This window comes from Oncorhynchus kisutch, linkage group LG4, assembly GCF_002021735.2.
Source record: "Oncorhynchus kisutch isolate 150728-3 linkage group LG4, Okis_V2, whole genome shotgun sequence".
NCBI classification, from domain to species: Eukaryota; Metazoa; Chordata; class Actinopteri; order Salmoniformes; family Salmonidae; genus Oncorhynchus; species Oncorhynchus kisutch.
Window position 1 is genome coordinate 63,505,838 of NC_034177.2, and position 19,388 is coordinate 63,525,225.

Genomic DNA, 19,388 nt, shown 5'->3' on the forward strand with positions numbered 1-19,388 from the left:
TGGGTATTTTCAGCCCAGGCAGGGACACATACAGTGCATTCGGAAAGTATTCTGACCCCTTGAATTTTTCCATTTTGTTACGTTACAGCCATATTCTAAAATGTATTAAATTGTTGTTTTTCCTCAATACCCCATAATGACGAAGCAGTCCAAGGTCCTGAGCACTCTGGAGCAGGTTTTCATCAAAGATATCTACTTTGCTCCATTCATCTTTCCCTCAATCCTGACTAGTCTCCCAGTCCCTGCCACTGAAAAACATCCCCACGGCATGATGCTGCCACCACCATGCTTCACCGTAGGGATGGTTCTTCCATCTCCACAGAGGAACTCTGGAGCTCTGTCGGAATGACCATCGGGTTCTTGGTCATCTCCCTGACCAAGGCCCTTCTCCCCCGATTGCTCAGTTTGGCCGGCCGGCCAGCTTTAGGAAGGGTCTTGGTGGTTCTAAACGTCTCTCGGAGCTCTACAGACAATTCCTTCGACCTCATGATTTGGTTTTTGCTCTGACATGCACTGTCAACTGTGGGACCTTATATAGACAGGCGTGTGCCTTTCCCAAATTTGTTTTATAAAAATTATTATTATTAAAATAATTTTTATTTCACCTTTATTTAACCAGATAAGCCAGTTGAGAATAAGTTCTCATTTACAACTGCGACCTGGCCAAGATAAAGCAAAGCAGTGCGACACAAACAACAACACAGATTTACACATGGAATAAACAAACGTACAGTCAATAACACAATAGAAAAGTCTATATACAGTGTGTGCAAATGAAGTAAGATTAGGGAGATAAGGCAATAAATAGGCCGTAGTGGCGAAATAATTACAATTTAGTAAATAAATACTGGAGTGATAGATGTGCAGAAGATGAATGTGCAAGTAGAGATACTGGGGTACAAAGGAGCAAGATACATAAATAAATAAATACAGAATGGGGATGAGGTAGATTGGATGGGCTATTTACAGATGGGCTATGTACAGGTGCAGTGATCTGTAAGCTGCTCTGATAGCTGATGCTTAAAGTTTGTGAGGGAGATATGAGTCTCCAGCTTCAGTGATTTTTGCAATTCATTCCAGGCATTGGCAGCAGAGAACTGGAAGGAAAGGCGGCCAAAGGAGGAATTGGCTTTTGGGGTGACCAGTGAAATATACCTGCGGGAGCGTGTGCTATGGGGGGGGGGGGGGGGTGACCTGGAGCCAGTGGGTTTGGTGACGAATATGAAGTGAATATGAAGAGCAGTGGTGGGTAGTATAGGGGGCTTTGGTGTCGAAACGGATGGCACTGTGATAGACTGCATCCAAATCCAAATCATGTCCAATCAATTGAATTTACCACAAGTAGACTCCAATCAAGTTGTAGAAACATCTCAAGGATGATCAATGGAAACTGCACCTGAGCTCAATTTCGAGTCTCATAGTAACGGGTCTGAATACTTATGTAAATAAGGTATTTTTGTTTTAAATTTTTTCAATAAATTTGCTAAAATGTCTAAAAACCTGTTTTCGCTTTGTCATTATGGGGTATTGTGTGAAGACAAATGTAATCCATTTTAGAATAAGGCTGTAACGTAACAAAATGTTTTTTTTAAGTCAAGGAGTCTGAATACTTTCCCAAAGCGCTGTATGTGTGTAGAAATGATGCTGAAGATTTGGTTTGAGTAGGTTGTGTGAGGGTTTGTGCACGCGTGTGCATGCGAGGTGGCGCTAGTCATAGAATCTCTGCACCACTGTAGCACAGACACTGAATCCTTGTGGTTTCTTGCTCAGTTTCTGTCTTTCTTTTTCTCCTAACATACAGCTTTTACACTACGATACATGTACATTGAAAATAATATGCGCGTAGACACTTATTACTGTAGTGTAAACACGCAGATCTCGATTCATTTCTCACGTCTCGTATGCCACGTCCGTAGGTAGCCTCTAAACACAAACGTCTATTCAAGCCACATGGTGCCACAGTTCATTTATTAATAGCAGGCAGCAATTGGGTGAAACAGTTGACATGTGTGTGCAACCGATGTGAAATGGCTAGCTAGTTAGCGGTGGTGCGCGTTAATAGCGTTTCAATCGGAGACATCACTCGCTCTGAGACCTTGAAGTCGTAGTTGGCTTTTGTGGAGCGATGGGTAACGATGCTTCGTGGATGACTGTTGTCAGTGTGTGCAGAGGGTCCCTGGTTCGGGGCGAGGAGAGGGACATGTGGACATTTTTCTTATATTTGAGACATTTTATTGAGCTTTTACCTATACATGCAGTAATAGCCTGTTGCATTCTTTAAAAAAAACTTTCTGTCTATGTTTGAAATTTTAATCAGCCAGTAAACAGGCGAGCATTTCCAATCTAAATTGAATTCTATCTAGCACAGTGAGAGAGCTGTAGAAAGGGAGAGGGAGAGGGGGAAGGGAGGAGAGAGAGAGAGTAGTTTCACAGTTTGTTCTAAAGAGAATGATTAATCCCAGCCTTTGATTCTGCATTCATCGTGCAGGATGTTAGTGTGTGTGCGTGCGTGTGTGTGCGTGAGTGCTTGCACACACACACACACACCCAGGAGGAAGCCCACTAACACACGGCATATCACTCCACTACTAAACGCTGCTCCGCACGGGGGCTAATAGGAAACCCTCAGCCCCAACTGGCCCCGCTGACAGGCGTATCCTTAACATCACGTCCCTCAGCAGCAGTTGTCATCCTCATGTCAGATGATCCAGTAGGCATCTCTCCTCCCTTCATCCCCCCATCCCTCCCTCCAGCCCGTCCGCCCACCCGTGACCAAGTAACGAGCCACATTTCACCGGTAGTTCTTCCCCCGACGAAGGCCGTCTCGCTGCGCTATTGATCGCTAGTGCTGTCTGGCAGCCAGAGATGAGGAGAGGGAGGAATAATTGGAAGAGGCTTCAGTTGGGGGAGCAGTCAGGCAGGCAGGGGAACAGGGAGATAGACAGGAATGGAGACAGACAGGCAAGCAGATAGCCAGAGAGGCAGACAGGGAGACAGGCAGGCAGAAAGACAGCAAGCAGGCACAGACGGGCGTCTCTCGCTCGCTCACACGGTTGAAAGAAGGCCCTGACTCTCTGTCTCTCTCTTTCTTTTCCCGTTACATACTCAACCTCTCTCACACACAGAGCAGATGACTAGCCCCCACTGTACGTGTGTGTGGAGCCATTGGAAAAGCTGGGGGAGCGTCTGTATTTGTCCAGTCTATTTGTCTATTGGTGGACATTGGCCATTGAAACAGGTCTTCCTCCTCACCCATCTGTTGGAGAACAGAGGACCAAAGCTCTATAAACATACATTGATAAACATGATTATCCTATATGATAGTATTGTCAGGTCCTGGTTGATGTGTCAACAGTATGTGCTGACCTAGCAAACACAGCAATGTTGTGTCAACATTGAGTCTATATTGTGGGGTGGTTGTGTATGTTTGCTGATGTGTTTGGTGCGGGGGTTCGAACCGGTTCAGGAATTAGAACCGAAAACTGGAGAATGTCAAAAATAATCCGATCTGGGAATGAAAGTGATCTATGCTGTTCCGGAACAGAACTGTTATTTTAAAAGCAAGCGAACTGGTTAATAACGTTATTTTACAATCTGGGCATTTTTTTTCAGTCCCACAAAAAAACGCAACAAGCATTCAAAGTGTAACAAGTACTTTTGGTTGTCAGGGAAAACTTAAAAAGTACAATATTTTCTTCAGGAATGTAGTGACGTAAAAGTTGTCAAAAATATAAATAATAAAGTACAGATTTTTTAAAACTACTTAAGTAGTACTTTCAAGTATTTTTTACCTTAGTACTTTACACCACTCCAGATACTATAGTTATCACGTTTCACATTGGATTTTTTTACTACAAAAAAGTAAGACGTATTTCTTATTCTGGTGACGCTCTGCACACACAAGCGTGTTAGCTAGCTAGCTCTGGTCCGTTTATGTATTGATTTGTTAATAAAAATATTTTAAAAAGCTAGCTCTGGTCCGACCAAATCTCTGACGTTCAAAGACATTCGAAGTTCCTCCATAGAAGCCGTAGGTATAATTCTGTGGGCCTAATACAGATAATGCATGTCATCATCACAAGATACCCAGGGCTTCGGCCAAGCCCTGTCTGTTCATCGCGCATGTCAACAACTATTGATTGTATCAATGTGGTAAGTGCTAATGGTGTACTAATTAATGTATGCTGTATTGTTGTGTTAACGTCCTCCTTGTTACTCAGCCTGCTGTTCACTAAGGTGAAGCTGGAGGAGGCTCTGCATGGGCCAGGTATAGCACTCCAGACCTGCCAAGACATGCTGCAGCTCTTGCAGAGGCGCTATGACTTCATACGCACCAGGTACGTGGATGTTTCTGCCTGTCTGTCTCTCTGTTTGTGTACATGTTGTGTTTGTTACATGTGGGTGCGTCCATTCCGTGCATGTGTGTGGGTGTCTGTGTCTTGTGTGTATAATAGGGACGATACCAGTATCGTAACGCTCCTTAGTATCGTGGCAAGGAAACAAAACACGAAGCAGATTTATCTTCATTAGGAAAACAGCCCAAATGTTGGAAACAAACGTCATCCAGAGTCACATTTTATTTATTTTCCAAACAATAGCACACAATATTTTATATACAGCAGTTTAGGTCTGAGTTAGTTCTGCTTCCTGTTTTCATAATTTCCATGGAAAAAGATATTATAATACTTGTATTCTCCCAGGCCTATAGTGTATAACATGCTTGTATTTCATGTGTGGGAGTGTGCATGCATGTACGTGCGTGTGTTTTGTACATGCGTGCATGAGTGACTGTGTGTGCATTTGTCTACTGCACTATGGGTGCATGTCTGTGTAATGGCTGCTGCTGTGTGCTCAGCGGGAGCTTCATAAGATGCTGTGTATTGATTAGCTGTCATGTGGTGTTGCAGTGAGGGGGATGACAGCGGCAGTATCCACCCACCAGAGCCACTTCCCCTCAGCCACAAACCCAGCGGTCTCTACCTCACCCTGCCAGACTTTCAGGACCCTGAGACTGGTGTGTATACTGTACACAGGCTCTTGGGGAGTGTACTGATGTTTATTTAACCTTGTCTCGTTGAGCATAAAAGCTATTTTGCAAGAGAGACCAGAATTTGCATCTTTACCAAATACGACCTGCTGTTTTGTAAATTAGGGGTTTTCGTGCATGTGTACTGATTGAGAATGAGAACTGTTCCCGGACCAGATTGAGTGTGTATGAGGATACATATATCATATCATCATTCTGTTTTACTGTATGTGTGCTGAGTCTCCACTTTTCCTGGATCAGACTCAGTGTGTATGTGTACTGACTGAGTATCAGTTCTTCCTGGATCAGGCTCTGTGTGTATGTGTACTGACTGAGTATCAGTTCTTCCTGGATCAGGCTCTGTGTATGTGTACTGACTGAGTATCAGTTCTTCCTGGATCAGGCTCCGTGTGCATGTGTACTGACTGAGTATCAGTTCTTCATGGGTCAGTTTTACTGTGTATGTTAGTGTATAATGTTATGTGTGTGTGTGTGCTGATTGTCAGCTCTCTCTGGGTCAGGTTCTCAGAGTGGTCCGTCCCTCGCTGCGTCTCGTCTGGGGCAGGCCACTTCAGAGGTGTCAGCCATCAGCTCCGCCCACAGACAGGGTCCCGCCTACATCTGGACCACCCTGGAGCGCATCTGGCTGCAAGCAGGTACAGCAGGGAGGGGGACTACACTACTATCTAGTCTACTACACTCCAGTGTACACTGGAGTCGGCTAGGAAACGTGTGTGCTTCTTACCTACTGAAATTAGCTACAGGAGGGAGTGTAGACTCTACCACCGGAGTGTACACTGGAGTTAGCTAGAGGGTATCCTACCCTATAATTGTGACCTGAGCAGAGAGAAAGGCCGCCATTGTAACATTGGAGGAGTTAGGGTCGAGTCCACCGTGTAGGATTTTAACCTTTAGACTGAACCTTTACATTTTTTCACTGCAAAACCCACTGAACTCTCTAGATTACATCACATCAGATACACATATACTGTATCCAGTGGCGGCTGGTGTCGTAGGTAATGTTGGTACACAGGTCGAGAGATGAATTGGAGTAATCAAGGGGACACAGTGGCACATTCTTACACACTCTTGCCTCCTTCTAGCTGATCGGTGTGTAATCATTAGTCCAAACAGTTATTGGATATATTCAGGTAGGTCCCTCGCCGTTTGTTGTTCCGTTTGCTTCCGTTTAAGAAACGTTTGGCAACAGAATCGGCAGAATGAATGAATACCTGATCACCTGCACACACAGTTCACTTTGAAAGCAGCCACACACGTAACTGCTAACCGCTACACAGTCTACATCGTTGTTACCATATTAACGTTGTAGTCAACAAACTACATAGAACTAACGCATTTGTAAACCCACAATCCAATCCATGTGTACAATCACGCAGTACAGACAGTGTCCAGTAAGCAGTTTAGCAGTTACACTGGCGGGCCCCGGTAACAATAAACTAATAAAACAGAATGCTTACCTTGACTTGGAAGAGTTGCTGTGTTAAATAGCCATAGCCAGCTAGCTAACATAAATAGCATTCTTCTCTGTATTAGCTAAGTGACAGGTAAACTAAGACGAAAAATACTACAAATATAGCTAGCTCTCTCTGCTGCTGCTTCTCCTTAATTTTGAAGAAAGGAATTTGTCTTCCTCCGAGTCAACTACCCACCACACGTTTTGCACAGCAGTGCTAGCTAGCTGTAGCTTTTGCTTTCAGTACTAGATTAATTATCTGATCCTTTGATTGGATTGACAAGATGCTAGTTCATACTGCAAGAGCTCTGATAGGTGGGTGGACGTCCTCCGGAAGTCGCCATAACTGTGTAAGTCTATGAAAGGGGGTAAAGAACCATGGTGCTACCCAAGAGGGTGTCATTGAGGCTACTGTAGACCTTCATTGCAAAACAGTGTTTTAATCAGTTATTTGGTGACGTGACTATATTTAGGATAGTTTTATCTAAAAAAAAAAAGGATCAAATATATATATTTTAAAAATTGATTTGCTGAGTAGGAGAGTCCTTGTCTTCCCCCTATGAGGAGCCTCCACTTACTGTAACTTCCTGCCCAAAATCTCACATCATGATTGGTCAAATAGTCAGGCAGCACAAACACACACACACACAGCACTGCTCTTCTCCTCAGGGCAGGACATAGGAAACAATCAGCATGACCTGGCTCCATACTGGCTCCATACACACACACACACACACACACACGGGCACGCATGTATGCGCGCACAGACACAGCCACTATGAATGATTAATTTATATTATTGATGTTGTTCATTTTGGTGAGAGTCCAGGTGAGGAATATGAAAAATAGTTTATATAACAGGGGATAATGCTTCGAATAACTATTCTTTCCCCGAATTAAAATAGGGATCCTAAATAGCCTTTATTTTATTTTTTCTGACTAATGTTATATGAGTGTATAATAGCGTGCACACAAAGCTCCCATCTAGCTCCCATCTGTGCCAACTTCAAATAACAGATAAACAAACATTTATTCAGTCTGTCTCTCACACACACAGACACATACACACATGGGTATGCATCCACAGACACACACACTTTACTGGGCTAGTGCACATACAGTGCCTTGGGAAAGTATTCATACCCCTCGACTTATTCCACATTACATCCTGAATTCAAAATGAATTCAAAATGGATTAAAAAATAATAATTTTGTCGCCCATCTACACACAATACCCCATAATGATGGTGAAAACATGTTTTTAGACATTTCTGCAACTGTATTGAATACAGAATCATCTCATTTACATAAGTATTCACACCCCTGAGTCAACACATTGTAGAAGCTCATTTGCCAGCGATGTGAGTCTTTCTAGGTCTGGATCATTTCTAGGTCTCTCCACATCTGGATAATGCAACATTTGCCCATTTATTATTTTCAAAATTCTTCAAGCTCTGTCAAATTGGTTGTTGGTCATTGCTAGAGAACCATTTTCAGGTCTTGCCATAGATTATCAAGTAGATTTAAGTAAAAACTAACTTGGCCACTCAGGAACAGTCACTGTGTTCTTGGTAAGCAACTCCAGTGTAGACTTGGCCTTGTGTTATATTACCTTGACTTGGAAGAGTTGCTGTGTTAGATAGCAGATTGTTATTGACGAAAGCAGATTGAAACAGGTTTTCCTCTAGGATTCTTCCTCAGCTTAGCTCCATTCCATTTCTTTTTTATCCTGAAAAACTCTCCAGTCCTTAACTATTACAAGCATATCCATAACATGATCCGTAACACTACAAATAGCTAGGTGTCTGGTTAGACTGTAAACTCTCCTTCCAGACCCACATTAAGCATCTCCAATCCTATTTCACAAAAAAGCGTCCTTCACTCATGCTGCTAAAAACATACCCTCGTAAAACTGACCATCCTACCGATCCTCAACTTCGGCGATGTCATTTATAAAATAGCCTCCAACACTCTACTCAACAAATTGGATGCAGTCTATCACCGTGCCATCCATTTTGTCACCAAAGCCCCATATACTACCCACCACTGCGACCTGTACGCTCTCATTGGCTGGCCCTCGCTTCATATTCGTCACCAAATCCACTGGCTCATCTACAAGTCTTTGCTAGGTAAAGCCCCGCCTTATCTCAGCTCACTGGTCACCATAGCAGCACCCACCCGTAGAACGCGCTCCAGCAGGTATATCTCACTGGTCACCCCCAAAGCCAATTCCTCCTTTGGCCGCCTTTCCTTCCAGTTCTCTGCTGCCAATGACTGGAACGAACTGCAAAAATCACTGAAGCTGGAGAGTCTTATCTCCCTCTCTAACTTCAAGCACCAGCTGTTAGAGCAGCTCACAGATCATTACACCTGTACATAGCCCATCTGTAAATAGCCCATCCAACTACCTCACCCCCCATACTGTATTTATTTATTTATCTTGCTCCTTTGCACCCCAGTATCTCTATTTGCACATTGATCTTCTGCACATCTATCACTCCAGTGTTTAATTGGTATATTGTAATTACCACCATTGGCCACCATGGCCAATTTATTGCCTTACAGACCCACATCTTACCTCATTTGCACACACTGTGTATAGAATTTTTCTACTGTATTATTGACTGTATGTTTACTTATTCCATGTGTAACTCTGTGCTGTATGTGTCGAACTGCTTTGCTTTATCTTGGCCAGGACGCAGTTGTAAATGAGAACTTGTTCTCAACTAATCTACCTGCTTAAATAAAGGTGAAATAAAATAATAAATGATGCAACCTCCACTTGAAAATATGGAGAGTGGTACATAGTAATGTGTTATATTGGATTTGCCCCAAATATAAAACGTTGTATTCAGGACAAAAAGTGAATTGCTTTGACAATTTGTTTGCTGTATTACTTTGGTGTCTTGTTTCAGACAGGATGCATGCTTTGGAATATCTTTTCACTGTGTCAATTAGGTTAGTATTAAGGAGTAACCATGATGTTGTTTACCATCCTCAGTGTTCTCCTATCAGAGCCATTGAACTAAGTCACGGTTTTAATATCACCATTGGCCTCATGGTGAAATCCCTGAGCTGTTTCTATCCTCTCTGGCAACTGGGTTAGGAATGACAACTGTATACTTCTCACCCATGTACACACAATACTCCATAAAACATGTTTTTTGAGATTTTTGCAAATGTATTGAAAATTAAATACAGAAATATATCATTTACATAAGTATTCACACCCCTTTGCTATTACACTCCATATTGAGCTCAGGTGCATCCAATTTACTTTGATCATCCTTGAGATGTCACAACAACTTGATTGGAGTCCACCTGTGACCAATAACATTTTTTTGGACATGATTTAGAAAGAAACACACCTGTCTACACTGAGTGTAGAAAACATTAGGAACACTTTACTAATATTGAGTTGCACCCACTTTCGCCCTCAGAACAGCCTAGCTTCGGGGCATGGACTGTACAAGGTGTCGAAAGCTTTCCACAGGGATGCTGGCCCACGTTGACTTCACAATCCCTCTACAGTTGTGTCACGTTCACTGGATGCCCTTTGGGTGGTGGACCATTCTTGATACACATGGGAAACTGTTGAGCATGAAAAACCCGGCAGAGTTGCAGTTTTTGACACATGTCTCAATTGTCTCAAGGCTTATAAATCATTCTTTGACGTGTCTCCTCCCCCTCATCTACACTGATTTGTAGTGGATTTAACAAGTGACTTCAGTAAGGGATCATAGCTTTCACCTGGAGTCACCTGGTCAGTCTATGTCATGGCAAGAGCAGTGTAAGGTCCCACAGTTGACATTACATGTCAGAGCAGAAACTATACCATGAAGTACAAGGAATTGTCTGTAGATCTCAGAGAAAGAATTGTGATGGGGCATATGTCTGGGGAAGGGTATAAAACCATTTTCAAAGTGTTGAAAGTTTCCAAGAGAACAGTGGTCTCATCGTTGAGAAATTGAAAAAATATGGAACTACCCAGACTCTGCCTGGAGCTGGCGATTTGACCAAACTGAACAACCGGGCAAGAAGGAACTTGGTCAGAGAGATGACCAAGAATCCAAAGACCACTCTGACAGGACTACAAAGTTCCTTTGATGAGATGGGGTAAACCTGCCAGAAGGACAACAGTCTCTACACCAATTCAACAATCTGGACATTATGGGAGAGTGGGCAGATGGAAGCCACTCCTGAGAAAAAGGCACATGACAGCACGCCTAGAGGTTGCAAAGGAAAGGCACATGACAGACTCCGAGCATAAGGTAAAATATTACATGGTCTGATGAGACAAAAATGGAAGTATTTGACCTGAATGCAAAGCGCTATGTCTGAATACAACCAGGCACAGCTCATCACCCGTCTAACACAATCCCTACTGTGAAACATGGTCGTTGCAGCATTATGCTATGGCGATGCTTTTCAGTAGCAGGGACTGGGAGACTGGTAAGGATAGAGGTAACAATGAATGGAGCCAAATACAGGAAAATCCTTGATGAGAACCTGAAAATGACCTTATACTGGGGTGAAGATTTTACGTTCCAAAAGGTCACTTTCCCCAAGCATACAGTCAAAGCAATGCTGGAATGGCTTCAGAACAATAAGTCCTTTAAGTTGCTGTGCCAAAACCCCAGACTTGAATCTCATTGAAAATCTGTGGAAAGACTTGAAGATTGCTGTTTACCGCCGCTCCCCATCTAACTTAGCAGTGCTTGAGAAAATCTGCAAGGACGACTGGGAGAAAATCCCCAAATCCAGATGTGCAAAGCTGATACTGACACACCCAAGACAACTCAATACTAATCGCTCCCAAAGGTGCTTCTACAGAGTATTGACTTGGGTGTGAATAGTTATGTAAATAAGATATTTCTGTATTTCATTTTCAATTAGCTAATATTTCTAAAACGTGTTAAGGTGTGTATTGTATGTAAAAAAAAAAAAATTTAAAATTCAATTCCGGCTGTAACACAACAACATGTGGAATAGGTCAAGGGGTATGAATACTTTCTGAAGGTGCAGTATATAATTCCCTATTTCTTCTCAAATAAGTTGAAATGGAAAAAATATATTGGATTTTCTAAATTGTAGAAACAATGTTATTTTTTGTAAACTTAAATTCTAAAACAATTGGAAATGAACTTTTCTTCCACTTTGACATTAGAGTTTTTTTGTGTAGATTCTGTGTTTTAAATCCATTTCAATGCCCCTTTGTAACCCAACAAAATGTGGAGAAAGTAATGTGGTGTGAATACTTTATAAAGGCACTGTACAATTTCACGTTCCTAAAATATTAACATCCCAAAATGCCCTTTTTTTTACGTTGTTCATTTGAATACATATTGTTTTGAACTGAACAAGTACATCACATTTCCAGATTAGTCTCTACTAATTCTGAAAGTATGATACATGGTATGAGTACCACCAACACACTGAATGGGAAAATGGATTCAAAAGGGAACTCCCTCTGCTGGTGACTTGCTGAATGTGCAATCTTAAAGGAGGGCTGTGAATGACTAATGATCTATAATGTAAATGTCTATGTATAATATGGGTTATATCATTACAGGACCAGAAAATGTCACGTGTTTAAAAAGTATATTGTCACAAACAATATGTTAAAAAATAAACTAAATAAAAAATAGTCATTTTGAGATATTAGTACTTGTTATGTTGAATAAATTAATGTTAATGTGTATTTCAGAATCTAGACATACTTCATTTTTAGAGAACACTATAGGTAGTATAATGACACCAATATGTTGCCTGTATCACGTACAATTAACAGATCATTATGTCTCACAGGAGACATGTATATGTCTAAAATGGGATTACAATGGTTTGTGATACAAATGTAAAAAGAATGTCAAGCATCCTTCCTCCCAATGTAGTTCCTATGTTCTGGCAATTCTTCCAATCTGAGATACCCAAAATATTTTCCACTCTCGCTGGCGTGGAACCGCTGCAGTTGTAAATATTGTAAATGAGTATAAGTTCTCAATCAACTTACCTGGTAAAATGAAGAGAAATTAAACGAGAATCATTTATGCCGAACAACGCTGGCCAAGCAGTTGGGGATGTGACGTGTCGGCCTGACTTTATCTGCACGTACTGTACTGCTTACTGTCCCATCCGGTGCTCATGCTCTCCCCCTCCCCCCCCAATCCCTCTCTCTCTCTCTGTTTCTCTCTCATCCCCTCATCTATCTCCCGTAGGAGAGTTGTTCATGGCAGACGGACGTGTGAAGGAGGCCCAGTTCTGTGTTCAGGAGGCAGCGGTGCTCTCTCCCAACTCCCACTCTGTGCTGCTGCTGAGGGCCCGGCTGGCCGAGCTCAAAGGGAACCAGGACGAGGCCAAGAGCTTCTATGACGAAGCCCTGGCCATCCACCCCAACGGACACCGCATACTGCTGCACCTGGTGAGAGAGACACAGGCACACACACACACATACAGTCCAGATGAGAGTCACACACAAAAAGGCCTGGGGCACATCAACAGACCTATTATCATCAGTAATGGCAGATTACCATCCCCAAACTTACCTGTGAGCCATAGCACTCTGTAAGAAAGGGTCCAATCGTAAAGATTCCCAGACCTACCTCATCTCCTGATCTCTTTCTAACTCCTACTCTCTGCTGACCCCCCCCCCCCCCCCCCCCTACTTTCTCCCATCTGTGCTGACCCAGTGGATTAATCAGAGCAGCTCTGACCCCTCTCTGTTGTCATGGTGAAAGACTAGAGAACTAGAGAATGTGAACTCTCCCATTACCCCACATGCTGGCTCCATAGTCACCATACATTGGTTGTGATGCCGTAAATGCTTCTCTGACTTAAAACAGTGGCTGCAGTGTGACCACATAAGGGCTCTCTCTCGCTCTTTGTTTGTGTGTGTGTGTTGGGAGTACACAACCCCCATGGGGTAAGAGAGGGTGCTTCTCTCTTCCATATTTGGCCAGTGGGAGTACCAATCCCTGGGGTGATGAGGAGCTGAAACACAGCCAGCTGGCACTGGCCCACTCTGGATCTCTCCTACGACAGATGTGTCACTGTGTGTGTATGTGTGCGTCTGTGCTCGTGTGTAAGCAGATCAGCATATTATGTGGAGTATGGTCAATCATGCTTGCTCCAATCCAAGTATTACCAATCCAGCACCAATAGTGCATTTGCTCCTCTCTCTGCCTGTACCAATTTTCTGTAATGAGGGTTTTGGTGTTCGTCCGAACCTCCTATCCCTTAACCCCGGAGGCCGTTTTAACATGGTCCTGTTCTTTGTTTTGTGAGCTTAATTTACAAGCAAGCTAATAATAACTTGGTTTAACGAGCTACGGTAATTAGCAATGTAGCTATCGCAGCACCGTTAGCGCATGTTCTCCAGACTCGCTCTTCTTCTCTTCGCTCGCTGCCTAGCAACAGCTCATTCCCTCCATCTTTCTGGGTGTTAGGACCCACAAATATACTCCCTCAACTCCCCCATAAAACTGTGTTATACAGTGATGATGTAATCTGTGTTCAACATAACCAGCGGGTTACGGTCTCACACCAAGGACGAGGATTAACCAGACACTGATTGTATTCAATTCACTAGGTCTATGCAGTATTTATAACCAGCACAGGACCTTACAGTGATGAGAAGAACATTATTTGTCAGCCCTATATCTGTTCTCACACCACTTGCCACAGGAACATGAGAAGGGGAGTATGAGTCAAGGAACAGATATTTAGAAAACCCGATAGCGTTATGAGAGTGGATCACACTTTCTCATGTTATCACACACACTCGTGTGTGTGTGTGTGTGTGTGTGTGTGTGTGTGTGTGTGTGTGACTAAATGTGTGTAGGATGTGTGTATGTAATGTATGTGACGTGTGTGTGTGATACATTATGAAAGCCAGTGTGGTATGACTCATCCCCAGGGCTAGTTGGATGGGTGTATTTTTGGATGGGTAGTGATGGCTAGGTTGGGAAGCCAGTGGATCTGAGCTGAGCTGTGGCCTTCCCTCCACTGCCTTCTTCCTGACTCTGCTGTTAAATGATTCTCACCACCACTCTCAACATCCTCCACATTCCAGCACCTCTGCTCCTCTCCTCTGCTCGGCCTGCTGCTTTGCTGTGAGTCAGTTGGCTACACATAGGTCTCTTCTCACTGAACCGGCTGCTCTCTTCCTCCTCACACTCTCTGTCTCTTTCTCTTGTTCTTCTACTCACACACGTACACACACATTCACAGACAGATACAGACACTCGTGTACAAACACACAGTCAAGGACAATGACTTAATCTCATAGAATTAACTGTGTTCCAGTGATCAAATGGCCCTCTCTCTCTTTCCTCCCTCCTTTTCTTCCTCTCTATCTCTCTTCTCTCTCTGTATGGGGGAGGCTGGCAGCTGATTTGATAATGCAAATACATTATTTATAACACTTCGCGCCTTCTTTAGCTCTTTATGGGATTGCCTAGCAACCAGGGAAATATATTCTATTGAGCAAGACCTCTGATAACCAGATAGAAATTAATATAGGAGGAAGGGAGTTGACTTGTTTGCATGTGTTCACCCCTTTCTCTCTCTTTCATTCTCTCTCTCTCTCTCTCTCTCTCTCTCTCTCTCTCTCTCTCTCTCTCTGTTTGTTTTCCCTCCCTCTCTTTCCTTCTCCCATCCCTTTCTCTCTCTTTCATTCTCTCTCTCTCTCTCTGTTTGTTTTCCCTCCCTCTTTCCTTCTCCCATCCCTTTCTCTCTCTCTCTCTCTCTGTTTGTTTTCCCTCCCTCTCTTTCCTTCTCCCATCCCTTTCTCTCTTTCATTCTCTCTCTCTCTCTCTCTCTGTTTGTTTGTTTTCCCTCCCTCTCTTTCCTTCTCCCATCCCTTGCTCTCTCTTTCATTCTCTCTCTGTTTGTTTTCCCTCTCTCTTTCTTTCTCTCTCTCTCTGTTTGTTTTCCCTCCCTCTCTTTCCTTCTCCCATCCCTTTCTCTCTCTCTCTCTCTCTGTTTGTTTTCCCTCCCTCTTTCCTTCTCCCATCCCTTTCTCTCTCTTTATCTGAATGGGTATGCATTTGAGAGATTGGATTCACTTGTGTATTATTGACTGTTGACACAAGGTGTCTCATATCCGTGGCCCGCCCTGGCTGTGTGTCAAGTCACGGGCAGGTTAGTCTCCTTCTGATGCACTCTGAGTCTGGCGAGTGAGACTATGGTCATGCGAGCAGGCAGTGGGACAGGAAGGGGGAGATGAAGAGCAGTGATAGAGACAGGGCTATTAGGGATAACTAAGGCTACCAGGGATTGGGATTTTAGGGATAGGGCAGGGGTTTTCAAACTTTTCTTGCCCAGGGATCCCTGCCCAGGTAAACCGGCGACCCAGGGACCCCCATCAAATGTTAGCAAAAAATATATAATCACATCTTTTCTCATCATCTGGTGAATGATCATGGCAAGTAGAAGTAATCAACGTTTTAAAATGAATACTTTTGGTCGACAGATTCATTATCTTGACCTCCCCACAGTTCATTGGAAGAGGGAGTGTAAACTCTTAACAAATTATTAAGTAGAAAGGTACCTTGGCAGCATAGAGAACTTTTGAAGCTAATTTCCTGCACTTCTATGCATTTTGCCATGGCTAATGCTTGGCTAATTCCTCTCCTCAAACATTACAACAAAATCAATGGACATGTGGCCTGAATACCTGTTTTTATTTAATTTATTCTAGCTTTTATTTGATTGTTAGTTATCAAAAATGTTATTATGTAAAAAGATATACTGTACACTACCGTTCAAAAGTCACTTAGAAATGTCCTTGTTTTTGAAAGAAAAGCTATTTATTTGTCCATTAAAATAACATCAAATTGATCAGAAATACAGTGTAGACATTGTTAATGTTGTAAATGACTATTGTAGCTGGAAACGGCAGATTTTTTTATGGAATATCTACATAGTGTACAGAGGACCATTATCAGCAACCATCACTCCTGTGTTCCAATGGCACATTGTGTTAGCTAATCCAAGTTGATCATTTTAAAAGGCTAATTGATCATTAGAAAACCTATTTGCAATTATGTTAGCACAGCTGAAAACTGTTGTCCTGATTAAAGAAGCAATAAAACTGACCTTATTTAGATTAGTTGAGTATCTGGAGCATCAACATTTGTGGGTTCGATTACAGGCTCAAAATGGCCAGAAACAAAGAACTCTCTTCTGAAACTCGTCAGTCTATTCTTGTTCTGAGAAATGCTATTCCATGTGAGAAATTGCCAAGAAACTGAAGATCTGGTACAACGCTGTGAATTACTCCCTTCACAGAACAGCGCAAACTGTCTCTAACCAGGATAGAAAGAGGAGTGGGAGGCCCCAGTGCACAACTGAGCAAGAGGACAAGTACATTAGAGTGTCTAGTTTGAGAAACAGATGCCTCATAAGTCCTCAACTGGCAGCTTCATTAAATAGTACTCGCAAAACACCAGTCTCAACATCAACAGTGAAGAGGCGACTTCGGGATGCTGGTCTTCTAGGCAGAGTTGCAAAGAAAAAGCCATATCTCAGACTGGCCAATAAAAATCAAATATTAAGATGGGCAAAATAACTCACTGGGCAGAGGAACTCTGCCAGCATTGCTGAGTCGCCTCTTCAGTGTTGAAACTGGTGTTTTGTGGGTGCTATTTAATGAAGCAAACATTTTTGGGAAATTATATTAATTTATAGAAATACAATTAGGGCTGTGACAGTCATGAAACTTTGAATGCCCTGTAGTCCTGTCTTCAGTCAGCTGTTCTTTCCACACACACAAAAAAAAATGGTTGCTTCTGCCAGGAGTCTGACACTTGGTCGGAAGTGGATCTTCCAGCAAGACAATAACCCCAAGCACACATCAAAATACACAAAGAAATGGTTAATTGACCACAAAGTCAACATTTTGCAATGGCCATCTTACTCTCCATGCTTGAACCCCATTGATAACCTGTGGTTTGAATTGAAAAGGGCAGTCCATAAATGATTATATATTTTTTACATTTAAACTTGATTTAATTAGGCAAGTCAGTTATGAATAAATTCTTATTTACAATGACGGCCTACACCGGCCAAACCCGGATGACACTGGGCCAATTATGCACTGCCCTATGGGACTCCTAATCACGGCCGGTTGTGATACAGCCTGGAATTGAACCAGGGCATCTGCAGTGACACCTCAAGCAGTGCCTTAGACCACTGCGCCACTCAGGAGCCCGAAAAGAGCTGACGACTACGGAAAAGTGAAGAAAACCCCCCTGATGAAGTCAAAATTAAATATGGAGAATAAATTCAAACACTTTTGAGATTTTGAGTAGGCTACAGCCTGATATTTGTCTCAGCCATCATCACATGCTACCACTGGGATCACCGCGGAGCAATTGTATGGAATGCATATTAGGAACTCCATCACTCCTTCTCTTCAAAGCTCCTCAACCCTGCATTGGTCAATTATCACCCCTGCTCAAGTCAAGCCTCACTTCTCTTTTTCACCGCTCACCCTTGCACTCATTTATTCACAATGAGCCTTTCCATTGGCCCAAATACATGCTAAGAGCCGACAACAATAACACGTGGAGGTATACATTTGGGAAAATGTAGCTAGCTTATCTAGGATTCAATTCATTTAAATGACAATGTTGCTAGATAATATGGATATTGTTAGCACTCCACTGGCCGCATGTAAACACAACCACTCCACTTCCTGGATCTGGGCTAACCTATTGCAATCTTAGAATTCTGGTACACCGCCAAAGCTTAATATGGCTAAATAACATGGGTTGGTTTAATAACAGCAATCCTTGCCCATTTCAACATATTTCCCAAAATGTAAGCAAATGAATTGGGTATAACTCATTGATCCTGCTTTGTAACTAGACCTACTCCATCTAGTTGGGGTGCTAGCTAGCCTGTATATAAAATAACATAGCTCGCTTGCAAGTGAAGTCCTCTAGTTTGTGTATGTAAACATGTCATTTCCCTAAGCTATTGTTGCTAGTATCTTTGAAGATAATGTAATCATTATGATGTTAAATGATAATTGCTAGCTGGCTCTTTGAATTGACATGTCTCGTTGGCCAATAGACATGCTCATTGTGATTTAGAAAGAAAGAAAGAAAGAAAGAAAGAATGTGGTGTAATGCAAGGTTGAGAACTGACTGATGCACGGATGAGAGGGTTGAGGCAGAGGTTTGATGCCTGACCAATGCAGGGGTGAGGCTTGAGGAGGAGGGGTGACACTTGAATAGTGCAGGGTTAACTAGGCTAGGTAAGTGGTGAGGTCTGATGAGGAGGAATGTTCCTAATATGTATTCCGCACACTGTTGATTTCACCAACACCTCATCCAAGTCCATGTGGTTCCTCCTAAAAAAGACTCGATCTGTGGCACAACCTCATCAAGGTCCTCTTCAAGCTCTTCAGGAAGTCAGGCAATTAATCATGAAATATAACTGCAACTTTATTCTCACAATTTTGGCTTTATTCTAAAAAAACAAAATGTTTAAAGGACTTTATTCTAGAAATTAAATTTAAATCAAAATATTTCAAGTTTATTCTCAGTTTAATTTATACTAATTTATAAGTTTAGCCAAAGGGATCAATTTAGCCACCCTTGTTTCTAGACAACCATACACAAAATATGTAGTTTGAACAAATATTTAGGAAGAGGTGATTATTTCATAGAGTCTGTGAAGGTAGAAACCACATGGAAAAAGTGGTAAGCAAATTAGGCCCAAAATATGGATTTTCGCCAAGTCAAATGAATGAATTGTATTAGAGTTTAAAAATGCAGAGTTTAATCTCAGCCTGTGCTGTCCTTCAGTCCCTAGACTTTTTGGCCCTGACGGAGACATGGATCACCATAGAGAACACTGCTACTCCAGATAATCTCTCTT

General features: G+C 42.5%; 1 protein-coding gene across 2 annotated transcripts in view; it reads left to right on the forward strand.

Annotated features, from left to right (window-relative positions):
• LOC109889820 (tetratricopeptide repeat protein 7A) overlaps positions 1-19,388 on the forward strand; it is a 44,288-nt gene that overhangs the window by 15,463 nt on the left and 9,437 nt on the right. The window contains exons 16-19 of one of the 2 annotated variants that reach the window (XM_020481555.2): positions 4,221-4,337; positions 4,908-5,014; positions 5,533-5,682; positions 12,719-12,921. In XM_020481555.2, coding sequence (XP_020337144.1) covers positions 4,221-4,337; positions 4,908-5,014; positions 5,533-5,682; positions 12,719-12,921 — 577 coding nt within the window. The remainder of the gene's footprint in view (positions 1-4,220; positions 4,338-4,907; positions 5,015-5,532; positions 5,683-12,718; positions 12,922-19,388) is intronic. The other variant, XM_020481556.2, reaches the window with a different exon arrangement.